Source organism: Coloeus monedula (assembly GCF_965178545.1).
Source record: "Coloeus monedula genome assembly, chromosome: 13".
NCBI lineage: Eukaryota > Metazoa > Chordata > Aves > Passeriformes > Corvidae > Coloeus > Coloeus monedula.
The window spans coordinates 11,853,839-11,881,399 of record NC_138793.1 but is presented as its reverse complement, the minus strand read 5'-3'; the positions used below and the strand labels follow the sequence as shown (position 1 = coordinate 11,881,399).

Sequence of the window (27,561 nt, the reverse complement as noted above, 5' to 3'; positions counted from 1 at the left end):
TGTGTGTGTGTGTGTATGTCTGTGCACAGAAAATATATTAGAAATCAGGTATAAACTGAGTTTCTGCTTACAAGATTCAGGGATTCATTATTTTCTTTCTTGCATAAGATAATACAGAATCACATCAGTTTATTATGGTGAAGCTTATTTGATCTGATGGAGTTTGATCTATTACATTTCCTTTCCTGTTTTACAGATGACTGAATTTTTCCCTTGGGATATGGAATGAGGACTGAAGTATAGCAGCGAGCTTTGGTTCTTCAAGTCCTTTGCCAAAGTAAGGCAGATAAATGTAAATTTTGCTATGTCTTACTAACAGCTTTAAGGAAAAAACATCTTTGCTTCTAAATACAGTTAAAATCACTTTGGGTCTAAAAAAATTTGAAAAGGTGAATTGAGCACAGTGATTAGGCAGCTTTGCTTCTGGCACATGGAAATTACTTAATACAACCACAGTATCAAACAGAAGAGATACAGCAATAGTCAGCTTTCTGTCCCATATCTTCAAACAATGCATTGAGATTTATTTCAGTCAGTATATTGCAATAGCTGCAGCAGCTAATTTAGTGGAAGAAATAAGAAAGTGGAAGAAATGACACAGAGGAACAAGTCCAGTTATTTGCATACTTAGTAGACTTCCTGAAGCTGGAAGTAAGGAGTGTTTATGGCATCAAAATTCCCTGCACACAACCTTCCTCTGCACCTTAACTGGCAGTTTACTGTAAACACCAAAGTATTAACATGTCTTGAGGTTGGATTTTAAGTTGAATACTAATTAATTTGAGCAGGGTTTTCTAGATTTAAGGGATAGTAGGAAAGACAGGTTTGGGCACAAATAAACAGTCAGCAAAAACTGGCATCTAGCTGAAGTATTGGATGATAGGTGAAAATGATTGTGGAGGACCAATCTCATTGAGGCCTGTAGATGTAAGGATGAAACGAAAAGATGTTAAGAAATGAAAAGATGAAAAAAATGAAAAAATGAAAGATGTTAACAGAACTTCTGACTGCTTTTAACAGCATTTCTGAAAGATGTAATTTAAAATGTGTGTGACCAGTGTATAAATTGGTTTTGTACCATTCTGGTTAGTTTTGGTAGTGTTCTGGTTGCTGCCAAAGCAAGAGCTGATTGTGCACAGCCACTCCACAGAAATGTTTAAGAAATCAGGAATTTGCACCATGGATGCGGTTTTTTCTCTCAGTGACAAAAACAGTCTAAAAAGTTTGCTCACTTTGTACCCCTATCCTTGTCCTTGGTAGTGATAGTGCATCCATTCAGCAGATCAGGGAAATTATCAGTTTTTTAAATAACCCCTTTTCTTAGGGTTAACTTAACCCTTAATATCTTAAGAAAAAGGGTGATTTTTAACACTGATCAGTTACTAGGCGTGTTTCATTATGCAGCCCCACAAACAGTTGTGTGAACCATTGTATCAAAGCCCAAAATGGGGAGAGGGAACTCCTTAGACGGACTTTGCCACAGAAAATGCAATAGCAAGTCAATATAGATTTTTGTTTTGCACAGCTTTTGAGTGTAGAAATGTGCTTTATTGTTTCTGTGGAAGCCACTAGAGAGCAGCAGATATGTCAGGAGGGTTTAGCCATAAATGTAACTGATAAATTGATATCAAGATGATCAATTAGGTAACTACAGAAAAAGAAGCAGAACTGGAACACTACTTGCATGATTTTCATACAGATACCTTCTGTTTTCTTCTTGGTATATTTGGAAATAGACCATACATATTTTCAGGTATAGTTCTACAGGTTATTTCTTTTCACTGGCCTCTAAAATTATATCTATTCCATTCAGAAGTTTAAGTAAGTGCTTCATCATCATCACAAATAACAATCCACCAGTTTGAACAGCAGGAAGTATAAGAACAAATCATTGCTAGTGAGAAAGTTTCTCTAACTGGAATCAGTCAGTTTTAAACTATGAGGTTGGTTACAATCCAGTGTGCCACTAAAAGTTTTTCATAGATATCACTCACACTTCAGGTTTTTTGATGAAAAAAACATCTGTCTGAACTGGCCCTTTGATTTTCAGCATCAGCAGAGAGATGAAGCTTAAAGGATGTGGAAGTTAAATCCAGCCTGGACTATTACACATTATGCTTTATTTCCTCTGTAGACAGATTCAGCCTTTAAGAATGTAATTTCACATCACTGAAAAGCTCTTTCTTATGTAGGTCTTCAGGGTAGGATAAAAAATATGTATAATAAGTTACATTTTATTAGTGAAGGCTCCATGTATGCCCTAACCAAGCTTCGGTGGCTGGGAGGCAGATTCCTGTATTATCCTAAGAACAACACTAGTGCTTGCAGTCACAGCATGTGTTATCTTACCCATGCTCCCCCTCATCTTTATTGGGAAGAAAGGAAGAAGAATGGACAATGCTTGTGGTTTGACTGGGGATAAATGGCAATGAGAAAGAAAAAAAAAGGGAATTTTAACATTGCCAAATAAACAAAGTACACAAGCACATTTGGGTTTTTTTTGTTCCAAACCACAAAGTTCTGGAGGGTGAACTCTTGTGTTGCCCAGATTAGAAGGATGTAAAACCTTGACACCACCATTCTGTAGAGAAGACTATTGAAGAGTTTTTTGTTCCATGATCCCATTTGCATCCCACAATTTCTTGAGAGTTCAGATATTTAATCATTTTGTTTCTCAGATCTTGGATGACAAACTTTCCTAGCGCTTCCCACCTTGTGAGGATATCCCAGTCTACCAGTCTGGGATACAAAGAAATAAGAACAAAGCAATGACTACAGAAATATTCTTTAACTTCACACAAATAAGACTTCTGAAATTATTTCAGGATCCTGGATTTATGAGATATTATTTCAGAACGTTATTAAATGACCTAAAATCATGGAGCTTTTGTCACCCAAAAGCCATTTTACATTTTGGGGAAAAAAAAAATCACAGCCCAGGGTGTACTGAGTTTCAGAAACTCAAAAAAATGACTTTTTTTTTTAGAGATTTAAAGTATCTTTGGCAGAAGTGTAAAATCTTGCAAATTTGGTTTCCCAGTTTCAGAGTATTCCTTTAGTCCATTGTTTTGATCTCCTGAAAATGTGCCTCAAAGAAATAGGAAACCTTAGTCTTTCTGTTAGTGGGATGGCAGGCTTTGCTGTGAATGTGACTGGGCATACCACACATATTTGCATGCTGACAGGTGGGGCAGCTGTTCTCCCCTCGGGGCAGGGTTGGTGGATCTCAGGCTGTAGTGAAAACATGCCCGTTGCACTTAGTAATTAATTACTGCTGGGAAGAGCTTCAGCAGTAGTTTTAGGATGCAAATGCAGAGAATCAGCTGAAAAATATGTTCTCAGAATCCTACCCAGGCTGAAAAAAATGGTTGGAGCTTTTTGGAGTTTAAAGTTTTAGGTTGTCAGAGGAATTATTAAGTAGGTACTTTAAATATAGCTCTTTTTTGCCGTGTCACTAATTTTTACATGTGAACTAATAAATATGCTGCTGAATCTTCCTTTCTTGATATTTAGTGGAAAAAGCTGGTACTAAAAGTTGGAAAAAATTCATTAATATCAGTCTATCATCACAAAATAGTTAGATAAGGGTTCATAAATTTCAGAGCCCAAAATTTCTGTGTAAACTTGAAGTTCTTTACATTAAGTTTTCAAGCTAACAGAATATTAGAGCACCAAGTTTATGTATTTAAACATAAACAGTGGCAACAATTACAAAGCCTTTAGAATTAATTTTATAATTATAAACAATGGAAACAATTTAAAATAATTTGTAATTAATTTTATAATTAATTTTTTCATGATTAATATATATTCAGTCTTTCATATGCCGGACATTTTTTATATAATATTAACTGTGCTGTATAAAGTGTATGACTGTTTTTTGAAAGCTAATTGAGATCCCCATCTTCCCCAGATGATTATTTCCCCGGGGTCACGTCCAGGTCTCTCAGGTAGCCTGGGCTCTGCTTGGTCGGGAGCAGTTCCACAGCTATTTAAGATGAGCAGGATGAACTCTGCCAGCTCAGTGGTAGCTCCATCCCTCCCATCCCCTGCCATCCACGTCCTCTCCCATCCATCACAACCTCTCACTGAACAAAACCCTGGAGCTGGAGGCTGGCTCACACTGCTGCTGCCCAAGGACCACCTCTTTTAGGAATTAATCTTCCAGTAATAGGAAGTTTTATTCTAATTACTGATTTCTAAATAAAGATTTTTCATTGCTAGAAGAATTTCTCTGTTAAACTGGAGATGCTAAAGAAAGGCCCAACAGTTTTCTCAATGTTCTAGGCAAGATGACATTTTCAGAGCATTTCTCTGAGCTACTCCCTGTGCAAGATGTGAGCAGGTAACCTGCTGCCTCTGCAGCACACGCAGTTACAGCCATGGGTGGCTCCTTGGGGAACCGCTAGAGGCTGCTCAATAAACACAGCCCCACCTTCGCTTCTTGAGGAGGATGGATGAGATCATGTGTACGACTGAAGGAAAACATTCACAGAGCACTTACCTAAAAGACAATATGTTCTTCTTGGATGGAATAGTGGGGAAATATAAGAAAAGAAATTCAAAAACAAACAAACCAACCCACCTTTTCTGATTTCTGGGTCATTTTATTTGCTGGTTGAAATTGTTAATGCTTGAAGACAAGGCTTGCTGACTGATGCTATTTCTATTACACATAGGCCATTATGCTTGAGGAAAATGAGGGGTGGAAAGAAAGAAAATTTGCACACAGGAAGAAGTTAGAACTCCAGCAAAAATATCAAGGGATTTCATCCTTGTCCACCCTAACGAATAACTGCTGAGGAAAAAAAGGTGTATGTGTGCATACATACTTGCATAATTTACATTTTAAATATGTGTGTATATATAAATACATATTCATGTTGTTGAGGAAAGATTTTGTAACAAACCTGTCCTCTTGTTTCCATCATCCACTTGAGTTTCTTGTTTAGTTCAGATGAGAAAGAGAAACTTCCTGCTAACTGGAACTGCTGTCTCTTCAATAGCTCAACCAACACAATGCTTCCTTTTGATCTTTGGTAAGGTAATACAGGGAATTTCTGTAAGTATTGTACTAAACCCCGAACCCCTAAACTTCAAACATCATCTAGGATCTGCCCAGATAAGAACCAAAACTACATAGGTGACATGAGTTCTGATAATCAGAATGCACCACATCACAGAAATTAATTGCATATACTGGAATCTAGAGACAGATTCAAAGGAACAAGAGGTGAGAAGGTATCATATGCAAATGTGGGCTCCAAAATGGAGCTCACCAACTCCAGACACTTCCATCAATAAATTTAGCGTTGTGGAGCTGAAGGATCAGTAGTCAGAAGGTTACTTGTAGCTCAGTGCTGATTCATCTAGGGTGTTAAATGTTGCATTAGTTAAGCAACAACAGTTGAGAAAGAAGCTGTTTCTCAGAGATTAAGAGGTGATGGGGAAGACTCAATGGCCTGAGGCCGCTTTTGTTCTTAAAAGATGGGGATGGGGAGGAAAATGCTGCGTGGTATTTATTCATGAGAAAAGCTGGTTAACAAATGGGGACAGGATATTTATAAAATTACTATTCCAGCCATCAGATGGGAGTCTTTTCTTGAAAGCCTGAACCACTTCGTAGCTGACTAAACTTACACTTAAAAAAAGGAGCTGTTTCAAAGGGTATGCCTGTTCATAGTGCTATAGATGCATGTTCAGAACTATCTGAAAGGAACACTCAAAATACATGTGGTCGTGCATCTGATACACTGGAAAGATCTGTCCTTCATACCATCTGGTTTTTGTGATATTCTGGAAACAAACACTGATATTCTTGTTCAAGATCAATTTCTGTCTCAGGTATTGATGGTATAAAAAGTTTAATGATAGCGCTGTACTATTCTTTTTCCTCAGCTTTTTCCTTCTTCTGTGCTCTAGCTGTCACTCTCGAAAGACTTGGAAAATGTAAAATTCCAAATTTGAAAGACCCAGAGCCTAAAGTAGCTGCTGTGGGTATTTCAAAATACTGCTAAGTAGCTATGAGTGCATGACCCATTAACTAATGAAGAATTTGGCTGCTTACTGTTTATTGTCACTTTATTGCTTTGTCTCCTTCTGAACATGTATCTGAAGTACATTACTGTTCTGTCTTTAGATCAATATGGTTTGTACTAAACTGACTAGAATGTATGCCCGAGCACTTTAGTCAAGGAATTTCCTTAAGTCTGTGATTACATTATTGTCACACTGAAGTATTTGTTTGAAGGACCCTGTAAGGGCATGATATCATGACGATTCCTCTTCACAGCAGTACTTGTGAGAGCAGCTTATAGTTAAAATGGCATTTCTGGCCCCAACCAACAAAAAGATTGTGAAACTGCAACTTAGTTTGGCTAAAGAATAGTTAGGGAGTCAAGGCTTCTGAAAATTGCCAAAAAATTTTACTTGCCAAAATGAGTTCTAAACTCCTCGTTACAAACACAAAATCAGTTTTTTTAAGTTGTGTAAGTAATGAGAGGGAGGCTGCATCATGGCTTTGGCCAGTTTTATGGTTTGCTAAAAGGAGACTCTTTTTTTCTCCCTCTTGACTGTGGCCCCTCTCTTTACATAGGCTCTGGCAGTAGTAGAACTAAGTCAGCCTGGTTGGTGATTAAAAGGGGTTTTACTGGTGAATTAACAAGTGGTTTTGGCTCAGCCAGAGTCTGACCACAGCTACAGCAGCTACAAAGAGATGGGATACATGAAGCTGGGAAAAAGAAGTGTGGGGAAAGAACAAGGGCTTCCCACTCCTGGCAATGCCAAGCTGTTAAACCAGCTTAGCTGTAGTATTTAACTTCAAAAGTTGTGTTCAGAAGCTTTACCTGAAAAGGCATGTGTCAAATTTCAGATTTTTCTGAACAGAGTTCAGAATTCAACTCAAATTTGCAGGTGGTCATGTGAGCCTGTTGTCTGTTAACTATTCAAACCATTAAAGTTTTAGAGTTAGGTATCATTTCAATATTAAAGATTTAGAAATTTCCCTTGGTTCTACGATTCAATGAAACAAAACACAAAGAGACTTAAACACCCTCAGCCAGTTTTGCAGTCATCTTATAGGGCCCACTAAGGGGAAAAGTGGCAGAGCAGTGCATCAGTTCACTATGAATTTAGCAGTTTCATAAATTCTAGTCCAACATTCTCTTGGCAATGCTGCTGAGACTGTTGAATATGTTGTCACACATAACCTGTTGATCTATACTGGGTCTGGAAATGTTTTCCTTACTCCAAGGTTGAATAGGTCTTTGCCAGGCCAGCTATTTAAACATACTTCTGTGTTAGCTAGTTACAAGTCACACAAAATAGGAAAACTGTTAGCTGTAGGCCACATGAGAGCTGGATTGTGTTTTCCTTCTGGATCATAGCTTGACACATGATCTACATAATAGAAAATATTCAAGCAGAGGATGCTCTATTACTCAGCTGTGACAGTTAATGTAATAATGAGGAAAGCTACATTGAACAAATAAATGAACTTTTTCCATTTTTACCATTTAACATACAGGATTTTTACAGTGTTTATATTAACAGATATTTCTAGTTGCTGAATGTTCTTTTTGGTGTTTTTTTTGAACTATACTTCAAGTAAAATACTCTTGATTTTTTTCTTTCCTAACAAGTTAAAATATTCTTTTGTTCTACCTGCTTTATTGAGACAAATTGTACAGTGGTGCAGGAGTATGTTTGTCCTCTTGCCTTGGGTTTATTGTGCAGTCACTTTCCAAGAACATTTTCAATGGTGACCTAGTCTGGGTGGGCTATAAAGAAAAATGCCTGTTTAAAAAGGGAAAGAGAAAGAATATCCAAGGGCTCTTCAAGGCTTTTGTCTATCACCTCTATATTATGAAAGTCTTGTATCAGATTCCCACATGTCATTATTATGTGTATATAAACATACATATTTTATACTTAAAATTGGATGAGTTTATTATCCTGTGGTTTTCTTTGTAGTGCAAAAGAAGTGTGAGACTTACTACTGTTTGAACATGTCTGCTGTACGTTTTAGATACATCTACTTGTTTTGATATTCCTCTCCAGGGTAAAAAATTCAAACTGGCCCAGAGAACACACAAATGTGGAGGGAAAGGGAAAAGTCTAATCATTGGGTAAAATTTGACTGTCATCTTCCCATGACATTATGGAGAATTATGAGAATTCAGTTGAAGGAAGCAAAGAGAAAGAGGAGGCAAAAGATGTTGTGAAACTGTGAGCAGAGATTTTTTTATAATACTTTGTAAAACAAACAAAAGCTAGAATTTCTTCACATGAAATTCGTCATACAAGATTGACTTTGCAAGTCTGAATGGTGTTAGATCAGTGGTCCAACTGTAAAAGTAGTGAAGTAAATGTTACTTCTACTATTTCTTGAACAACATACAAATTAGGATTATTTTTTGAATGAGTACAGAAGAGAAAATTCAGTATGAGACATTGGTTCAGTTGATAACCACCATTTGATTTGAAGGTGAAGCAGTAACTGCAGAGCACTGCTGTGGGAGACTGTCACTCCCATCTTGTAGAGCAGCTCGTAAAAGAGGTTCATAGTTACACAGAAAACTGAACAGAAATGCAGCTTTCTAGAGCATATTTGACTGCATACCTAAGCCAGTGTGTGGCCTTCCAGAGATTAAATGACAGTTATGTTCCATTCCAATATAATTCTACCCTTTAGCAGTGGGCAAAGGACACAGTTTTGGAATGTTCAAAATGAAAATGAAGGCAAATATAACAAACCTTAAAACCTGCAATCACTGCATAGCTTTCTGTGGTGGAATAGAATGCATCTAAATATTGCAAAGGATTAGGTTACATTTAATATGACACTAGCAAGGCATTCTTTATTCAGAATGGATCCAGGGTAAAGGAGGTATAATATGGCTAATTGATATAAAAAGTAATGACAATAAGGCTTTAGCTTTAACTTTCAACAGGAATTCACCCATGTTCTACTCAGGACTAGTAAATGAATTTTTACAAGGCCCAGGGGAGTCTTTTATTTGCTGACTTCTATTGAGCCTGGTTAACAGGAAGCATTGTTGAACTTGAAGGCAACAAGTTAGCTCTGTGCTGAATGCTGCCCTCACATCTGATACCTGTCATGTCCCAGTGAAACTTCTTGAGAAACTGGACTATTGCTAAGAAATCTTTTGCAGGAATGCAGTTTATATCACATTTAGAATCTTTGCATGCCCTAGGAAAAATTCAGTCATGATCCATCTTTGGACTAAAGCCTGATACTGGAGTTGACTTGATATACACAGAACTGGTTTGTGTGTTCTTCATCAGTGGCAGCATATCCTCATCCCTTTTCAAAGGCCCTGTTGAGAAGATGTCTTCTGAATTATGGCTAAAATACAATTTCATGCTATTTTCAAATAGGAACACATATCCTGAATTTCTGAATCCTCAGAGAAACTTCTGCCAGTCATGGCTTTTGTTATATCAAGGATATCAAACTGAGGCACATGAACTGCAGCTGTGGCCATATGTTGGTGTGTGTGTACACAGAGCAAGGAGTAATGAGAAAAAGAGAAGAGCTGATACACCCTTCCTATGCAATACTTGTTATTCATAACCAACGTATGAAAAAATTGCATTGAGTCAAGCAGTTCAGGAGTAATCCTTGCTGTTCTGACATGAACTTCATTTTATTAGGTGTTTAAGGTGTAGCCTTATGCAGAGAATATGACAACAGCATTATCCAAATGGAAAGCAATTATTAAGGGCTACACAATGAGCAACAGTTGCATAGATATAGTAACTTCAGAGTGAAGCTGCTTAAACATGAAGGCATTGCTGGGAGGGGTGGAGGAAAGGTATCATAAAGAATCACTTTATGTGAAAGGAGCATGTTTCTCCTATGCAGTCATTCCTAAAAAAGGTCGTATGTACTGCTGGTAGGAAAGTGATAGAGTCACGCTCAAATCAAATGTGAAATTAGGTGCATAATGGCCTTACAGCAGATGTGAATTTCACACTACTGAGATAGTTTTTCTTTGAAGTGTTGCTTCCTTTCACTGGGGAGCAGGGGGAGACAGTAATAACTATGTTGTGAATGATGTGTGAAATATGTATTCAATTTATACTTGTAATACTATTGTGGGAAACCTGTGATCTCTACAGACATTTGATTATTCTGCATTGCTATATACTCAGCTAATGTTCTGCATTTTCAGATGCTTGCGAGAAAGGATAGAAAAATATGAACTAAAAGAAGATAAAAGAAGTCAGAAATGCTAAACGAGAACAGATCAAGTATATGCCTTTGGCCCAAACTTGAAAACTCTGAGGGAACACAAAGGTGAGAAAAGGAAATGAATATGTAACAAGGGAGTAATGTATATGTGCATATAGATACACATCCATATTTGTCTGTAATGTGGGATCATGTGTTTTGATGAGCTTGTTACCCAAATGTTGCCTTGTTTGAAAGATGTATTTTTATTGAGGAAATAGATTAGGAAACTGAACTTTTGTGGTTTGATTCTTTGAAATTTGAAGTAATTGAAGAAATTCAAACAGTCTGTGTCTTTACTCTCTGACGGGCTAAAGAAACTAAACAAATAGATCCCTGAGCTCTGATTTTCCTTCATGTATAAACAGTGCTTTTGAAATTACTGTCTTTTGTCTCACTCAAGGACAGTAGATCAAATAAACTCCTTATTGTTTCATCCCCATACTAATTTTTCTTGATACACTACAACATCTTGATACATACATTTTCTTGTTTCATGTAAAGGTAGTGACTCTGGTTTCATGAGTTTAAGAGCATTCCAGTGCACATCCTTTCCGTCAGTATTCCTAAACCATTGTACAAACCATCATGCCCAATGCCAAACCAAGTTCCCTGTTGAAATGTGACAAATACTTTTTGTCATCTAGCCTTGATTGTATTGTAGAAAGGCAAATGAAGACTGAAGAGAACACATTTTATGTTAAATAGCAGCATTTGACAATTAATATTTGTTGCCCAAGAACCAGGAACTGTGGGCCTGACTTGCAGAACTGTTGGCTTAATAATCCCTTTTCCTGAAAGGGACTTAACACTTTTTGTCAGTTGTCATACACTATTTTTTTTCAGCTGAGACTGTGTAATCCTGCCTGCTTAATCCCCATATTACCAGTCCCCTATGATTTTTCTAAGGAAGGGGTGTTTTCTCTTCTACATAAGAGAAAAAACAAGTCTCTCTTACACAGCATATTGTCTACACAACAATGAAGAAGTTACTGTATGACTCTGAATAAGGGTGTATAGTGGTTTTGTAAATCCCTTTGAGCCTGATCTTGAGTAAGGCAACTAATCCCAGTAAGAGGGTATTGCTTCACATGAAATCCTTGCAAAGCTGTGGAATCCATTCTTCCACACCAGTTGCCCAGGCTGTTTGCCTACTGGGGCTTTGGTTGCTACTATAGATAAACTGTGCAAATAAATGAAACTGGCTGTTATTTTACATCCACTAGTTTTGTTTCATTGTGTGTATGCTCACAACCTCCTTCTCTGCCCCCAATAATATATTGTGGAGAATGGTGTCCCTTCAAAGCAATGAAGCTGCATCCTCAAATGCATTGTCTGTCCCCTGTAGTGCTTTTAGGCCTGTGCAACAAGTTTTAAGTCTGTAAGAGAGAATCATTTCCCATTGCATTTGAGTCTACAGCATTCTAATGTGCATTGCAGATTTCATTCTCAGGAAAACAAAAGTGGCAATGAAGTAACTGATTCCAAATTTGTAGTTTTCTATTATTGCCTGTATTTTCCTCTGTATAGAAATCCTGAAGGAAATTTGCACTAAAATGCTGTTGATTTTCTGTCCTTTCTTATAAATGCAAGGAATACAAAATACTTTCATGCCCATGAACCAGAGGGTTCTGATTAAGTTCCCACAGAATACAATTACTCACACCTACTCCACCTCACTGCTGCGCCAGTTACCATCTTATTAATCATCACTGCTATCCACCCAAGTCTTAGAAGCTGCTGTCATTTGTAACATGTCACAAAAATTCTAAGAAATGTTTAGTGGTAACCTGAAGTCCCATTTGCAGTATGCAGTGACAATAAAACAAAAGATAGTTTTATATTCTGCATCAGAAGGAAGGATAAAGGGGGAAATCTATGAAACTGTGGGACTGATTCATCAGTAAGAAGGTTTCTGATATGAGTATTTGGTGTGCTTTAGTCATTTTTAGACTAAGTTTCAGCAGTGAGTTCTGTACTTAGATTTGTTTTATAGTACTGAATGTGTGTGTGTTTAAATTTTGTTTCTTTAAGTAAACTATGGTAAAACCCCCAAACAAACAGCAAATACAGCTTCCTGAGATTGATGTAAATACTGAGCATCAACAGGACTGACAAATCCTTTTATATAATAATTTAAATTACAGACGAAGCAGAAAAAGGAGGATGTAAGTGATCTAGCAATTATACCATGATGCTGCCTCAGAGCACCGAGAGGGTTGTTTACATATATTACAAATAATGAACCCTTACCCTGTGTGCTGGAGCTACCAGTCAGCCTACAGCATCTGTACTAGCCCAGAGGGATTTCAGAGGAACCCACCAATTCATTTTCTTCTGGTCACAAAGCAGGCACCAATGGAAGCTCTGGATTCAAACAGATGAAAGGGTAAGAAACATATTATCACCATCACAAACATCGAATTCTTCTGAAAAATATATCTCATGGTAAACACTTCCCCAAGACCTTGTGTGAACTTTTTAACAAGGGCACAAAGACAGGTGGTTTGCCAGCCAGGCAAGATCTTAAGATGTAGCTGTTGATGGTTTTTTAACCTCCAATTATCTCTCTGTAGTAGAGGAGACTGCTTTTAAGGCTGCACAGAGCAGGAAGTGCTAAGTGTGTTCATAAAGGTGTGGCTTAGCTCCCTAGCAATTCCTTGGCAACAGGGGCTGCTAGCCTTAAGTAAAACAAACAGGCTTTGTGGAAATCAAAAGTTGAGAATGCAAGCTGTTCACATCTCTTTGATTAAAGCAGCCAATCTTTGATTGAAGGTGGTGGACTCCACCTTGTTCCCCCAAACCAAACAGATTCACAAGGTTTGGATAGATAAATCTTGCACTTTTGATAACCGTACAAAATACAAAATGTTTTTTAAAGTCATTTTTGCAAGATGTGCGTGGGAAAAGGAGAAATTTGCACATAAATTTGTCAAAAACTTGATGTTCTATACCTCCTCTGACAGGGATTCCTGCATAGATAGAATGTAATCCAGAGTTTGAGAGACAGGAAGACCTGGCCTCACAGTCTTATATCTAATGTCTATATAAAGGTGTAAAATGCTGCCCGTCGTGACTCATGTGTGACAGTGACAGCCGGCCTGACTGCCCTTAGTGAGGCTGCAGGTGTTCAGCGGGAACTGGCCCTAGAAAAGCTTCATGTGCCCTAAAGCCACGCATTCATGACACTATCAGGCAAAAGTACCCCTCTTGTTTGCCCATTCCCATGAGTCACTGCCTTGTTTTTGCCAGGATAACTGAACCAAATGAGGTAATGACTCCGCTTTAGAGAATAGAGGAGCAGATGGACCCCTCAGATTCCCTGCTCACACAAAGCTGAGCACTAGAGTATGGAAAAGAGTAATTAAAAGTTATGTCCTAGACATCTACTTCGCCCAGAGCCAGAGCATTATTGGTGCGTTCACTCAAGTCACTGCAGAGCCACTCCCAGAATGTTCGAGGCAGCTTCCTATTGTGTGCCCCAGGGCTCTTTTTCTTTTCCTTACCACCATGTATTTCAGTGTAGAAAAGGCAAAATCTTAATGCACGTTAACTGTGTCACACCATGATTGAAATAATTACTTGGAGAAAACAAGGAATGACTGAACACAAGGTGACATTTCCTGTCAAACAAGGGTGTGCCACATTAGGAGAGGGTTATGGAAAGGAGGTGAGGTGGTACTGGCACATATGAAACAGCTCTGTCAGGGTATATTATCACAACTCCAACTTGCTGGGAAGGGAATTGCACCTGCTTGCCATGTGCTTAGTTATTATCTGTGCTTATAAAGCAATTCTATAGCTGTTAAGTGATAAAATGCACTGAATTGAATCATATGGAGTCTTAAATTTAAAATTTCTACAGTATGCCAAAAGGAATAATCTAGGTATACCTGTCCTCTTTCTGTCTGAATATATTTACTGACTGTGCAGTATGTTTCTTTGAGAATGTTTCTTCTCAGGAGACCATATCATTCTCCTGTATCAGCCAGATGTATCTGTAAGGACACTACTTCTATCCTATTTCCACTGTATATTCCACAGTGTGTAAGATCCAACATCAGGCCAAAGGAAGAAAGGTAGTTGTTTAATCATGCTCAGAGGTTAAAGTGAGAAGAGCGTTTGTTGAATAAGTCAGGGAAATTTATTTGAGTGAGAATTTGATGACATGATTGTAACTATATAATACAGTTGAATGTGAACTAGTCTTCCATGCAAGCAATTGCATCTAGAGATGCTGAAGAAAAAAATTAAATTTTTTTTGCAAAAACTGTAGTTGTCTTGTCAAGCTGCAAATGGTAGAGTAGAAAATAAACTCATCTAATCTTCCTAGAAATTGGCATTAGTTCTGCTAGAGGCTGGTAGCAATGCGTCAGCCTTAAAGTCTTGTACTTTCAAGAAAGGACAGTGAAAACAGAAATACAAAAAAAAAGTTGTATCAGAGGTCTGCTGCTTCTTTGGGCACATTATTCCATCCTTGCGTTGGATAGAATAGGACACAGGGTGTGTTTGAAATCCCTGTGAGATCTGAGGTATGTAACAATTGCTGGTAGAAATGAAGTGAAGCAAAATAGCCATAAGCAAGATGAAAGATCAGGAAATCATTGAATGATAAATCCTTTCATGTCTAGTTTGGATGCACATAATTGCATTCATCAATTTATTATACAAAATGCTTCGATGAAATGTTTTTAAAGCCTAACTACTTCAACAGGTGGTTAAGTTTTGCTTATGTTTTGCATTTATATTTTACTTCTGTTTATACTGTGGTGAGAAAAAGAAGTGTATTAGCATATCTCTATGTGGAATAAGTTTAATTAAATTCTAATGAAAAAACAGGTTAAATATCAGAGCAGTTAAATCAAATGGGAATGGAGTATTATAGGAACACACCCTCCTTTTTTATCAAGGTTTTTGTGTCAGCTGAGAGTTTGTGGTACAATCTGAATAAACAGACAGAGATTAGTAATTTCTGCCAAGATAATCTCATGAGGCCAGTATCAGCCAGTTGTCAGTAAAGCTTGAGAAGATGTAACCTGTATAAATTCATCATTAATTGTGTAAATTTTACAGTTGTTTTTCATTGAATAACTTGGACTTCCAGTATACAGTCCTTTGTATTTGATGATCAGTTCTTTCATCACTGCTACATTACATCAACTCTCAGTGAGAGCAATGTGGAGCATGCAGATCTTTTGATGTAGATAATGGCCTTTACATTTCTTGTGTTGTCTATTTGTTTTTTATGTTTACATGCAAAGGTGACTGGATTTGGGTGACTGGAATCCAATGTTCCAGCTGGCAGTGGCCACTTCTCACTTCAAAACTTCAGTGATTTTGTGGTTCAGTGAACTTCTGAGAACTTCCTAATTGTACAGTATGAATCATTTATGTGTGGGAATATGATAGTCTGAATACCACTGATTCTTTGAAGGAGTGTTGCAAAAGTTTTCTGAAAGGGTAAAGGACTACTGAATTTCCTGTCTTGCTACTCTTATGACTGGAAGCCTCTGAGTTGGTCTGTTAAATATAAAGTACAAAATGGCCCAAATTAAATGCTTCATGTAGACATCAGGTCATTCTCATTTTCTATTATGAGGAGTTGAAATCTTGATCTTTCCCCAAGAGGATATAACTTTATCCTGTTGAACTGTAAATGTGTAATTTTATATTTTATTGTTTATAAATTAGGAAGATGGTTCTATTTAATTGCATGTAAATACTAGTGAATAACAGAGAGCATTTTGGCTTTTAGCTATTGCAGTGGATTGTGTTATCAATTTATGTTTTTACTCTTTCCACTGGGGTGATAGTGATGGTACCAAGGATGGTGCCAATTGATTTTTTTTCCTTTATAATTCACTATAACAAATAAATCACTAGATCAACTTCACAATTAAAAAGCGAATTTTTTACTGTTGGAAATGCTGCCACACTGACCCTGCTATGTCCTTTCAATGGGCAAAGAGAGAATGGGTTAGTATACAGAAGTGTTTTTGATCCAAGACTGAACATCAGTCTTGCTTAAAAACCTGCCACAAAGAGTATTTTCCATTGAACTTCTTTTCTCATATTATACTGTACCTGAGACTAGTAAAAAAAGTAACCAATTGCAATGAAAATTTCTTAGGCAGGTTGTAGGGGCAATAAAGCTTCACACAAAGTCAATTTTCAATCACAGATAAGGTAGATTGAAAGGGTTAGGAAGTACTTGCATATTCATCTCATTAGGTAACAGAAATTGTATCACATGGCTTAAAGATCCTGTCTCAACTAGTTGCAGTGAATTATTTAAAAATTTAGCAGTGAGATCAGATTGGCGACCAGGAGAAAGTTTCTCATCAGCAACGCAGTGCAGCGCTGGAACGTGTCGTCCATGGAGGTTTCCAAGACACAGCTGGCCAAAATACTGGCTGGTTCACCATAGTGCTGGCAATAATCCAGTTCTGGACAAGAGGACTTGCCGAGGTCCCTCCCTGTCAGCAATCATTTCAGTGATTCTAAATCCAGAAAATTCTTTAGTCAATTATTTGAAGGACAACATTATTTCCAATGAAAAATAAAGGAAATTCAGTTTATTTGTTATGAACTGTTAACTTTGTTGTGAATCTATAATAATATTTATGAAAGACACTACTATGCATGCATGTTAGATTTGTCCATAAGATTGGTAGAAAAGTAAATGCTTAGATTTTCAAAAGCCTGATAAGTGTAATCTGGAGAAATTTGGCTAAACAGCTCACACCAATACTCCAGTGGGAACTGAGCATGTATAAAACCTTTGTAGGATTAAACCACTGGATTGATGGTCATTCCATAAAGAAGAGAAACTGTGTAAAGTAATAGGGGAAGTAATTTCATTTTTATTTCTCTTTATAGTCACCAATGTTATGTTTTAATTTACCTTTAAGTCAACAGAAGTGGAATTCCAACTGATACAGGATTCTAAGTGAATGCTTCCAGTGTGGCTTGATGCTGCTGGTATCTGCAGGGTGTGGATACAATATTGCTGCTAGCAAGAAAATTCTTGCTAGCAGCAATATTGGATCCGCAGCAGGGTACCAATCCATCAGAACCAGAGTTCTGAAGCTCTTCTGCAGATTGCTGAGCTTTTGTGGATATCTCAATGGAAATTATTTCAAGGCTTCTACAGTGCATTGTAGTCATGGGAGACCTACCTGGCAGACCAAAAAATCAGATTTCTCCAAACATCTGGACAGCAATCAAAGAACACTGCTAAGCACTTGTTCCCATGCCTTTTCCCACTCATTGCTGTTAAAGAAAGGATGCCAGAAAATTCTTTACATATGGGTTTATGTTTCAGGAGTTACAGTAAGCTCCTCCTTCAGCAAATATTGCTGCAGTATCTTATAATCCAATCCAGGAGCCAAGGACTGAATGGGTATGAAATCTAAATGTCTTCTCACATTTGCTTACAGATCACTTACAGATCTTTTACTTCCAGTGCCAGTTCAGTTTGGAGATGCTGAGGCATGCAGAGAATTTACTACTATCCCTATTGTGCAGAGAAACACCAAGGCTCCATACTTACTCGATTTAATATCTCAGTTTCTCAAAATCATAGAAAAAATTAGAAATTAGAATTAGAAATTGAAATTAGACCCAACTTCAAAGTTAATTCACTTTTTTCAGGGTATTTCAACCCATCTGACAGGGTTAAATATCATCATAATTTTCCTCCTTTTAACTGATGACTAAAATATTCATGAGGACAAATAACTTCTCAATATCATACTAGTTTGGAACAGAAGATTGACTTCCATGTTCCCTGAAAGGTAATTGAGGTATTTCTGTAGATCTAAATGCAGCCAGGATATTACTCCAGATCTCATGTCTCAAAGTTTCATACTCCTTTTATTAGACTTCAGCAAAAGGACTTCAGTCATCAGGACATTCAGTTCACAGGAATTTTTAATAATGTAAAAGAGATAGTTCCCTTCCCTTCCCTTCCCTTCCCTTCCCTTCCCTTCCCTTCCCTTCCCTTCCCTTCCCTTCCCTTCCCTTCCCTTCCCTTCCCTTCCCTTCCCTTCCCTTCCCTTCCCTTCCCTTCCCTTCCCTTCCCTTCCCTTCCCTTCCCTTCCCTGTATAGTAAGAATGAAATGCCACTACAGATTTATCCATTGCAAGCACAATGCTTTTAATGATTCTCTTCAGTGTTCTCATGGGATCTAACTGTAAAACTGATCTATTTTCCAGTTTTAATTGCTTGATTAATAAGAAACAAAATAATCACAGTACTAAGCTTGCATAACAGTGAATGTCCATCTTTAAAACTTTTCTTCTCCACCCAGTTACATTACATGGAGCCTACTAGCAAACACCTCTATAAATATGCCTGCCAGGATTAAAGCTAAAGGTGAGCAATAACTCTTTATTTCAGCAAGATCTTGGTTACAAATTAACTTTTCTATGCCCAGTGTACAAGGGCTTGTCCCACATGTTTTTCAGGAACTGGATCCTGTTGCTGTTCTGTTAAGAGATACGATGTCATTCTTTTATATTTTTTAAATCGATAACATTGGTATAATTCAGGGCAGAAAATGGGAGAGTTGTGGATAAAAGGTGAATGAGGAACCAGATGCATAATCTGATACTTTGAAATGTGTGATTGCAGGAAGGCCAGCATTTATTTAAGGGTTTTCTTTAAATTTTAGAATATGTTTTAAGTTCATTTAGCTAGAATAGTTCAGATAAATTAGTAATAGTAGGATTATATGAGTCAAGATAGTCTAAAAGTAGAAACCAGATGGGCTTTCTAGGAAGAGAGGCTACATTTTATGAGATGAGCTAATATAATTGTAAAAAGCATAGAAGCTTTTGAGCTCACCAGCCTTTGATACCATATGTAGATTTCAAGTTAGTTTTCAAGGGTCTTTGGCATTTTTTTGAGGAGGACTTTTTTAATCTGACACATTGCTCTAAGTCAATTATAACCCTTTTTCTTTCACCTTAAATCCTAAAGACAAGTGCATACATATTGGCATTCTCTCTGTCGATTCACTGGAGCCTGTGAGCATATGTGCCAACCTGGCCAAGAATTTATCATGTGTATGATCATCTATAGAGATCTGCTAATTAAAATCCCATTATGTATGAGGTACTCACATGTTAGGGCTACAAAGTGACATCCTCATGAGGGCAGCTGAATTGCAACAGTTGGGTACTTTCTTCTGTGAACACAGCTACAGTTAAAAATCTGTATTTACACTTAATCTGTGTTTACACTTATGCATACACTGCCTGTCTCCAAACACCCCCATATGTATGTGTGAGTTTGGGAGGGGAGGAACAGTTTGGGAAAAGAGGAACAGTTCTCACACTTGCAGTCAATGCATTTTTATGGTTCTTATTACAGACTTCAGGGATAAGAATCATCCCATACTCAGTAACAGTCTGTTACACTGTTTCATTACCACTATATCCAAAGGTTATAACTAACCAAAAGGAATAGAAATGGGTTTTTATTCTACCAAGGACTTCTAGAAGTGCATTGACAGAGAAAAATATAGATGTGGCATAAATTCAGCAATGCTAGAAAATACAATGCTGAAAACATTTTAAATATATAAATATATTCATGTTACAGATTAAAGTTTTCATCTCTGGTTGTTTGGGAATTTGCTCTTTCTGTAACAATGTATTTTCAGGATGATTTCCCAAGCAGCTGCATGAGCTGCAGAGACAAGAGCTGAGAGGTGTTTAACAACTGTCTCGTGATATTCAGTGAGATGCACCTGTGCAAAGTTTCCTGCATGGCCTCTGTCAGGTAAATACTTGTAACACATGAATTCTAAGATACTTCACATTGGACTGCATCCTTGAACTGTAGTTTATTTTCACTGAAATAAAAGGAATTAGTCTTGCTGGTGGTGTTAGCATGGGGAATCAGTGTTTGCCATAAGGAGGAACACAATAACTGCTATAATTAATCAATTATAAAATTGGAATGTTAAAATAAAATGAGAAAATATGATTTAATAATTCAAGCCATCAGATGTTCACAGTTAAATGCCCAGCTCTGCATTTTCCCAGGATAGACACCACTAGCCAATTAGCAGCACCAATTTTCATTCAGTAAAAGCTCTATTTCAACACAATACTAATATTGAAGTATAAACTGAAGACTTAATTAAACAAAAGGAAAAATACTACTAGTCCAACTTTGGCCTTTAAAAATCACTAGTAACTCATCAGTGGTGGCAATAGGAAAAATAACTTTCAAAAGAGTTTAGAGGCCTTTTGATCTTCTTTTCTGTTTTAAAATCAATTTGAGTTTGACAATATCTCTGAAAATTGTCTCAGTCCCTGATGTTACAAATATTATTGCTGCTGCTGTTGAGCAGGAATGTTTTCATAGCAGCTAGACTAGGTGGTGATTTCCCATTGAAGTCTCACCAGTGAAACAGGAGAGAGGAGTGGGGAAAAGCTGCCTATCTTGGACTGCAATTAATGCCCAGGAGACAGTTCTTTATTGAAGTAGGGTAGAAAATGCAAGGCTTTATATTGCTATTTTGCAAAACTTCCTAGATGCATCCTTAATCAAAAAAAAGAAAAAAAAAAAGTTTTGCTAGGACCCACCTTTACAAACTATATGAAGAATAGGGCCTAAATTGAAAAGTACTCTCTGCCTAAAATCCCTGTGGAATACTACGCTTTCATTACAGATTAACGTCGGCATGGGTAGCTCGATACACACACAGCAACGTGCACAAAAGACAATTACTTAGAAACAGGTAAAGACTTTTCTGTCGTGGAATTCAATGCCAAGTCATAAATTGTGTTTTAGCAACCGTACTCGTACATTGTTCAGATTTTCCCCCGAAACGGGCGCGGGTCTGAGCGTACAGAGCCCCGCGTGCCCCGCGTAGTGCCCGCACCCAGCGCCGGGCGGGATCCCGCAGAACTGAAAGCAGGTACAGGCACTTCCTGCAGGGAGAATTAAAGAGAGAAAGGGAGTTTGCCTCTGATCTCCTTCAAAAACCAATCAGGCCAGATCAGCCAGGCGTTGATTCTCCCTCCGTCCCTCCTACACCTTTTCCAGAGGCCCAATGGCCTTGTCCCTTTGGGAGATTGACTAGAGTCACATGAGCTGCACCAAGGGCAGGTAACTCAGGAGAGGGGAAGAGGGAAGGGAAAAAAAAAAAAAGAGAGAGAGAAAGAAAAAACCCCAAGCCCAGACTGAGCTTCTGCCATGATGTCAGAGGGAAAGAAACCCACAGCTTGCTAATTTCACCTCCCAATCGGCCCCGGGAAGGAGATCACCGGGAACAGGTAGAGATGGGAGCCTTTCTTTCTCCATGTTTTTTTTCCTCAAACACTCAATCTCCTAAATAGCTCTTTCTCTTCTCTTTTTATTGTGACTCCTCGTTCACTCCTTTTCCCTTTGATTACTTGGAGGTAGGGGGTGAGCCTTATGGGATTATTTTGGGTTGGGTTTTTTTGTTTGTTTGTTAGGGTGTCTTTCTTTTGCTTTTTTTGCTTTTTTTTCTCTCTCTTTTTCTTTCTTTCTTTTTTTTTTTTTTTTTTTTTTGACCTCTGCTTTTGATTGTAGTTGTTTCCCCCTGTGGTCATGACGGCTTCGCACAGTGACTCTTTGGTGGTGTTGTTTGGGGCAACAGCTGGTGCATATGGGGCTAAACTGGGTTCGGATGAGAGGGAACTAATTCTCTTGGTGTGGCAAGTTGTGGATCTACACAGCAAGAAGGTATGGCTTCGATATCCGGGGCGAGGGCGCGTTCCCCGGCGCGGGGCGAGCGGGCTCTCCCGGCCACTCGCCGCCTGCCCGGAGCCGTTTGTTCATTTCACAAATGCACCGAGGGAGGGGAGGGCGCGGGGCCCGTGCCCGGGGGTCATTCCCTGCCCGGGGCGCTCGCTCGGGAAGCTCCTTTTTGTTCCGTCTTCAGGGAAGAAGTAACCTCTAAAGAAAGTTTGGCCGCTTCCACGCCCCACTGCCCCGTCCGCCTTAAATCATGTGTAGCTTCGAGGATGTCTACGGACTTTTGAAGCTTTAAAACAAAAAGCTGCCCCGGGTGGCTCCGAGCGTGCTCGCTTCCCTGGCAGCCGGCTCACGGTCACCGTTGGACCCTTTGGGCCTGCTTTTTGTTTGTTTAACCAATGTTTGGATAACCTTTACAAGAATATTGACTTCTTTTAATTTTATGCCAATCTAAAAGTCACCTCTAATCTTTTTTCTCCCCGAAAGTCCTATCATAAATAACCCCCTAGACATGAAGGGCTTTGATAAAACAAACAGGACTATCAATTTCATTAGTGGATTCATGAAACTGCCTTAATATTAAGTGATCTTCCCTTTGCAGTTAACTCCCGCAAAAGTGGGTGCTAACTGCAAAAGGCCTTCCCTGAAAATGGGCTCGGATACTCCGAAGCTGAGAGCGTGGCTCTCCGGGGTGGGAGGGAGAGAAACCGCAGCCAAAGGTTTCGATTTGTGAAATAGACAAATGCGTTTTCTCCTGGCGTTTATCGGGAGGTGATACTGCACCTTTCCGATTTTTCTGCAGTCTCAACACATTGCTGTAAAGAGCTAATTCGATTGTTCCTCACTTTTGCCCATAATTTCTTAAATGTTTTTAGGTAGGGACACTACACAAATCCCTGGTGAAAGCAGACAACTTGGACTTAAGTGACCAGTGTCGCGAAGTCAGTGGCTTAACACCAGAGGGACTGGGCAAAGCTGAACCACTGGACCGGGTTCTTCAACAGGTGAGGTGCTGCTTTTGGGAGCAGGAGCTCTTCAGGGTGAAGCCCGTGAATGAGATTTAATGGATTTGAAAAAGGAAACGGAATTTAATTTTGTCTTTCGTTTTGAAATCACTAGCAAGTTTTCATGCTTGTTTTTAAGCTAACCCAAAAGGTACCTGAACCATTTGAAATGGGAACCCCATAATTCTGAAACAGTTATGTACAATACCAGAGTTGTTTGAGGTGATGCTGTAAGTGTTTGGAAGATCTGACTTCTGGTTGTTTTGATGGGTCTACTTTTATTCTAGGATTCTCTTAAGCTTTAAAAGAGTAGGCTAGTAAAAGTACTGCTTAATAAAGCAGTGTTAATCAAATTTTCGAACTTCACATGGTACATTCCAGTCTACAGGTTCAATGCTCTAATGTGTATTAAAAAACTTTTTCTCATTTGCTATTCCTAAAGTCAGCTGAAATCTTCAAAATCTTTCATGTAACATCAGATATGATTGTTGTGTATCACTCTTTTCCAGATGAGCCTAATTAGTGGATTACAAAGTGATTTGGTTTTATTTTTTTCTGATTTCTGTAGGTTTGCTCTTTGGCTCATTTAATATCACACTGAGACAGTAAATCTATAAATTTGTATGATACCTACAGCTCAAGAGGACTTAAGTTACTTCAAAAAATTTAGTGCAAATAGTGTGTATATATAATGCAGTTCCCTAAAGTGTGCTTGCTATGACTGTCCTTTCTGTACATGAAATGTGCTTGAATGGAAAAATACAATAGTGCATTTTTGTGTAACATATAAACCTGGCTTTCCACACCTTGTCTGAATCATTTGTAGGTGTGTTTCAGCAAGAAACTTGCTTAGGCAGTAGAACAGGTTTGTGTTGCTGTAACTTCTGGTGACACAGATAACTTGGCAGACTTGGTCCTAAGCCTCTTTGGTACTCACTCCAGAGTGCAGTGTTAACCATGCAGTGTCTTTGAACATGTAACTTCTATGTGGCTTAAAATCTGTCAGCATTGGCTGCAATGACATTTGTTCTACTTGCATTTGTTTTGCTGGAGTCCAGGACCAAGAGGTGATTTTCTTTTTTTTTTTTTCTTTTTTTTTTTTTTTAAAGCTCCATAATAACCCCTGAGAAAATGTGCAGCTGCAGGTTTGATCTTGTCCCAGATCTTGCACTAAAGACATCTGGAACAGCTTAGCCCAGTACACTCTGTTTACCTTTATAACAGACACACTTTAATTATACTCAATACTTTATGAGAGATTGTATCTTATTGCTGTAAATTGCACTGTAGGTGGGTCTGCTTTAGCAAATAAAAGGAAATACTACCTTTGTGTGTAGGTGGGTAGAGACTCTTGAAAAACAACAATTTTTTTCCTTTTTGTTTGCATATCTATGCAACTAAATAATGATTTTGCTGTTAATTGTTGGATGCCAGTTGTGATGTGGCCAGATCCATCATAAGTCTTCTGGAACACACCTTACCTAAACTCTTCTCCCTTCCCCTCGGTGTCCTGACTCCTGTGGGAATTAGGAGAAAATTAATTCAACTTCCCACTTGCAGTGGTGGCAAAAAGCAAAACTCCATATTCTTTGATAGTAGATAATTTTCTGCATTTTTGAAGACAAGTCCACTGAATATTTTAATTGCATCATGTATTTTAAGGATGAGTCAGGTATCTGACAACACATACAGGTATTTTTTTCTTTCTCAGTTAAGCATTTTGTTCAGCAAAAGCACAGGTAGGTGAAGTGGTTATTTTAAAAGGAGGAGGAAAAGGAAGTAGACTTGTACCTTGATTTGAGATAATGTTATAGAGTATGTGAAATTAACTTTCCACACCCTGCCTGGATTGTGGTAGAAAATTGATGATGCAGCTGAAAATCACCCACTTTAGCACATATCTCAAGCATGTGAATGAAAGTGTCGGTGCCTGCTTCTGGCTCTTGCCTTGAGATCTCCCAGCCTCTACACCTAGAGGGAAGTGAGAATCACTGAGCACAAATCCATTGTAACTTTTATCCATGCTTCAGAGGCCTCATTCAACTTCAAACATTCTGTGGTTCTGAATCAGTGATTTGTAGCTGGTAAACAGTAGATCAGCTACTGTGGGTCTGGAGTTATTCCCTTGACCACAGAAAGTCTCCTTCTATTGCTGTGTAGGTCACTTTCCAGCAATGATGGGGTCTACCTGTAATCTGTGGTCAAGTCTTTACTTTGCTTTTAACCAGACACTTCAACAAATGATGCATAATTTCAATTTTGCTTCATATTCCTAAAATGTTACATCTTGCACAGCTTACTACTTGAGTTTCTGAAGAAATGTTCTAAAATAGGGTTATCAATAAGTTTTGGTTGTTGTAATTTTACAAGGTAAGGTTCTGAAACACAGTGCCCCTAAATAACCCAGCTGTTTGCTGCAGTGTGTGCTCTGTATGTTTTGTTGCAAGGTTTTAATTACTGTACTTGTCCAGGGTAACAAGCATTTGATTCCATAGGTACTACTGCAGTTATGGGATCTATCTGTACTTTCTGATAGGTGATGTGCCATGTTGTCATAGCTTTCCTTTGGGGGGGGAGTGGAGTATGTACAAATGTCAGGGAAATAGTTACCTGAAGTCATAAAATGTGTGCTCTTTGGGAGCAGCCTGCTTGATGTATTTAGCTCAAAATGGCATTAGTAACTTATCTCTGGTGTGCGAGCAGTAATGGTGAACTCACAGCTGCTGAGATGTTGCAGAATGCTACTGAGTAGAAAAATGTGAGGATTTTTATTTAACAAAGTAAATGGGAGGTCTCTTGTTCAAGTGTGTATTTGAAACTGTCTTGAGCCCGTGATCTAAGCCTCTAAACATGCATCAGCTACACCACTTACCAAGGGGAATAGTTTTCTTCCTGCATTACTGGGACATTCTTGCCAGGTTTCATTGTTCAGATCCTCAAATCACAGGACTGGCTTATTTAGCACGTTATTTATATTTTTCTAGTTAACTGCTGTAGCTTTATAGTTTCCCAGTTTCCAACCTTTTAAAGGAAAGCAATTATTTTCAGGTTGCTCTCTGAAACCTTGCAGGAATGGAACCTTGCTTTTAAAGAGCAAAACCAAAATGAACTTTGCCTTTCTCTCAGCCCATTACTCTGTCTTCAAAAAGCTGACATCCTCACGCGCTTCTCTGATTGTAGCCACGGGGGTTCTAAGTTAAAGATCCCATATGAAGTTGAAACTGCTGTGGATTTCATAATCCTTCCCATATAGAAAACCTGGCTGAATCAGCATGACTTGCCTTAAGACATGTTACTTTCCTTTTGCAAGACACTATTTGCATGTCTTCCTGACAAAGGGTAAGTCTAAGAAGAGCTAATAATTTTGGAGAACCGTCTGCAGTGTTTAGCTGTAATTACTGTCTTTCTTTGAACGATATACATAAAAAGGGAGACATTCTCATGTGAGACCTGGCTTTGCTTTTGGACCTACCGAAAGCATTCAAATTGAATCTATGGATTGACATTTAAGTATTAAAAATTTGTTTAAAATACTGTCCTAGTCCTGCTGATTGAATATATTGAATCAAATACATCAGTGAATATTTTGATTTATATTCTTAGAGAAAGACAAAGCTGCACCTTTTTTTCCTCCCACTCCCCTAAATAATGCTTAAATTGAAAATATTCAGTGGTTGCCACTTTATCAGGTGATAGCAAATTGCCAGTTCCCTCAAGCATGTTTGGATGCCTATTGATCATCCAGCTGAGCTGCAGGTGCAATTTATTTTCAGCAAATTCAGCAAGAAACAAGCTGGTTAAATGAGCATTTGGAAACAAATGGGATGGGGGGGAGAGGTGGAAGAGTCTGTGAATTCCTCTAACCTGATAAACCGGTTACAACCTTCTTTTTAAGGGAAACTTGTTCTGCAGCTTCTTCCTCACAAAGTGCTAGCAGAAAGTTTTCTTGGCTCCCTTACCAGCTGTCACACCTTCATTTTGGATAAATGATTTTTTAAAAAATTTATTTTTAATACATCTTCCAGTCTTCAAACTGCAGAAAAAAGCCTGACAATGCAGGGTGGGGTTTTTTGTTGGTTTATATTTTTTGTGTGTGTGGTTTTTTGGGTTTGTTTGGTTGGTTTTTGTTGTTTTGGGGTTTTTTGTTGGTTTTTTGTTTGTTTTTGGGGGGGATTTGTTCTGGTTTTTTTTGTTTGTTTGTTTGTGGGGTTTTTTTTGTTTGTTTGGTTTTTTTTGTTTTTGTTTTTTTGGTTGGTTGGGGTTTTTTTGTCTTATGGTGGTCTTCCACCTTCAGATTATTTGATGACTGCATCACCTCCATAAAACTCCAAACTGAGTTTGGAGTATTTGCTGGGTATGAGTTCTGACATTTTGGAGCAGGTGTTTGGCACGCCTTTGGCAAATGTTACTAAGCAGGCTGTTCTTTCCACAACAAATACTTAGGGTGTCATTTCACAAGATTTGGCTTCAGCAGTGAAGCCAGCTTCTCCCCTGCCCCTATGCCAGACTTTGCCATCTTTTTGTTGTGTCAGTAAAACCCTTTGTGGAGATGTGCTGTAAACAGG

General features: G+C 38.3%; 1 protein-coding gene across 1 annotated transcript in view; it reads left to right on the top strand.

Annotated features, from left to right (window-relative positions):
* Positions 1-4,750: 4,750 nt before the first annotated feature.
* Positions 4,751-27,561, top strand: part of ESRP2 (epithelial splicing regulatory protein 2) — a 58,462-nt gene continuing 35,651 nt past the window's right edge. Inside the window, exons 1-9 of the mRNA XM_082289843.1 lie at positions 4,751-4,812; positions 4,958-5,039; positions 10,197-10,321; positions 12,403-12,644; positions 18,568-18,632; positions 19,924-20,042; positions 20,941-21,009; positions 21,828-21,980; positions 22,868-22,996. Coding sequence (XP_082145969.1) covers positions 21,846-21,980; positions 22,868-22,996 — 264 coding nt within the window. The 5' untranslated portion in view covers positions 4,751-4,812; positions 4,958-5,039; positions 10,197-10,321; ... (3 more) ...; positions 20,941-21,009; positions 21,828-21,845. The remainder of the gene's footprint in view (positions 4,813-4,957; positions 5,040-10,196; positions 10,322-12,402; positions 12,645-18,567; positions 18,633-19,923; positions 20,043-20,940; positions 21,010-21,827; positions 21,981-22,867; positions 22,997-27,561) is intronic.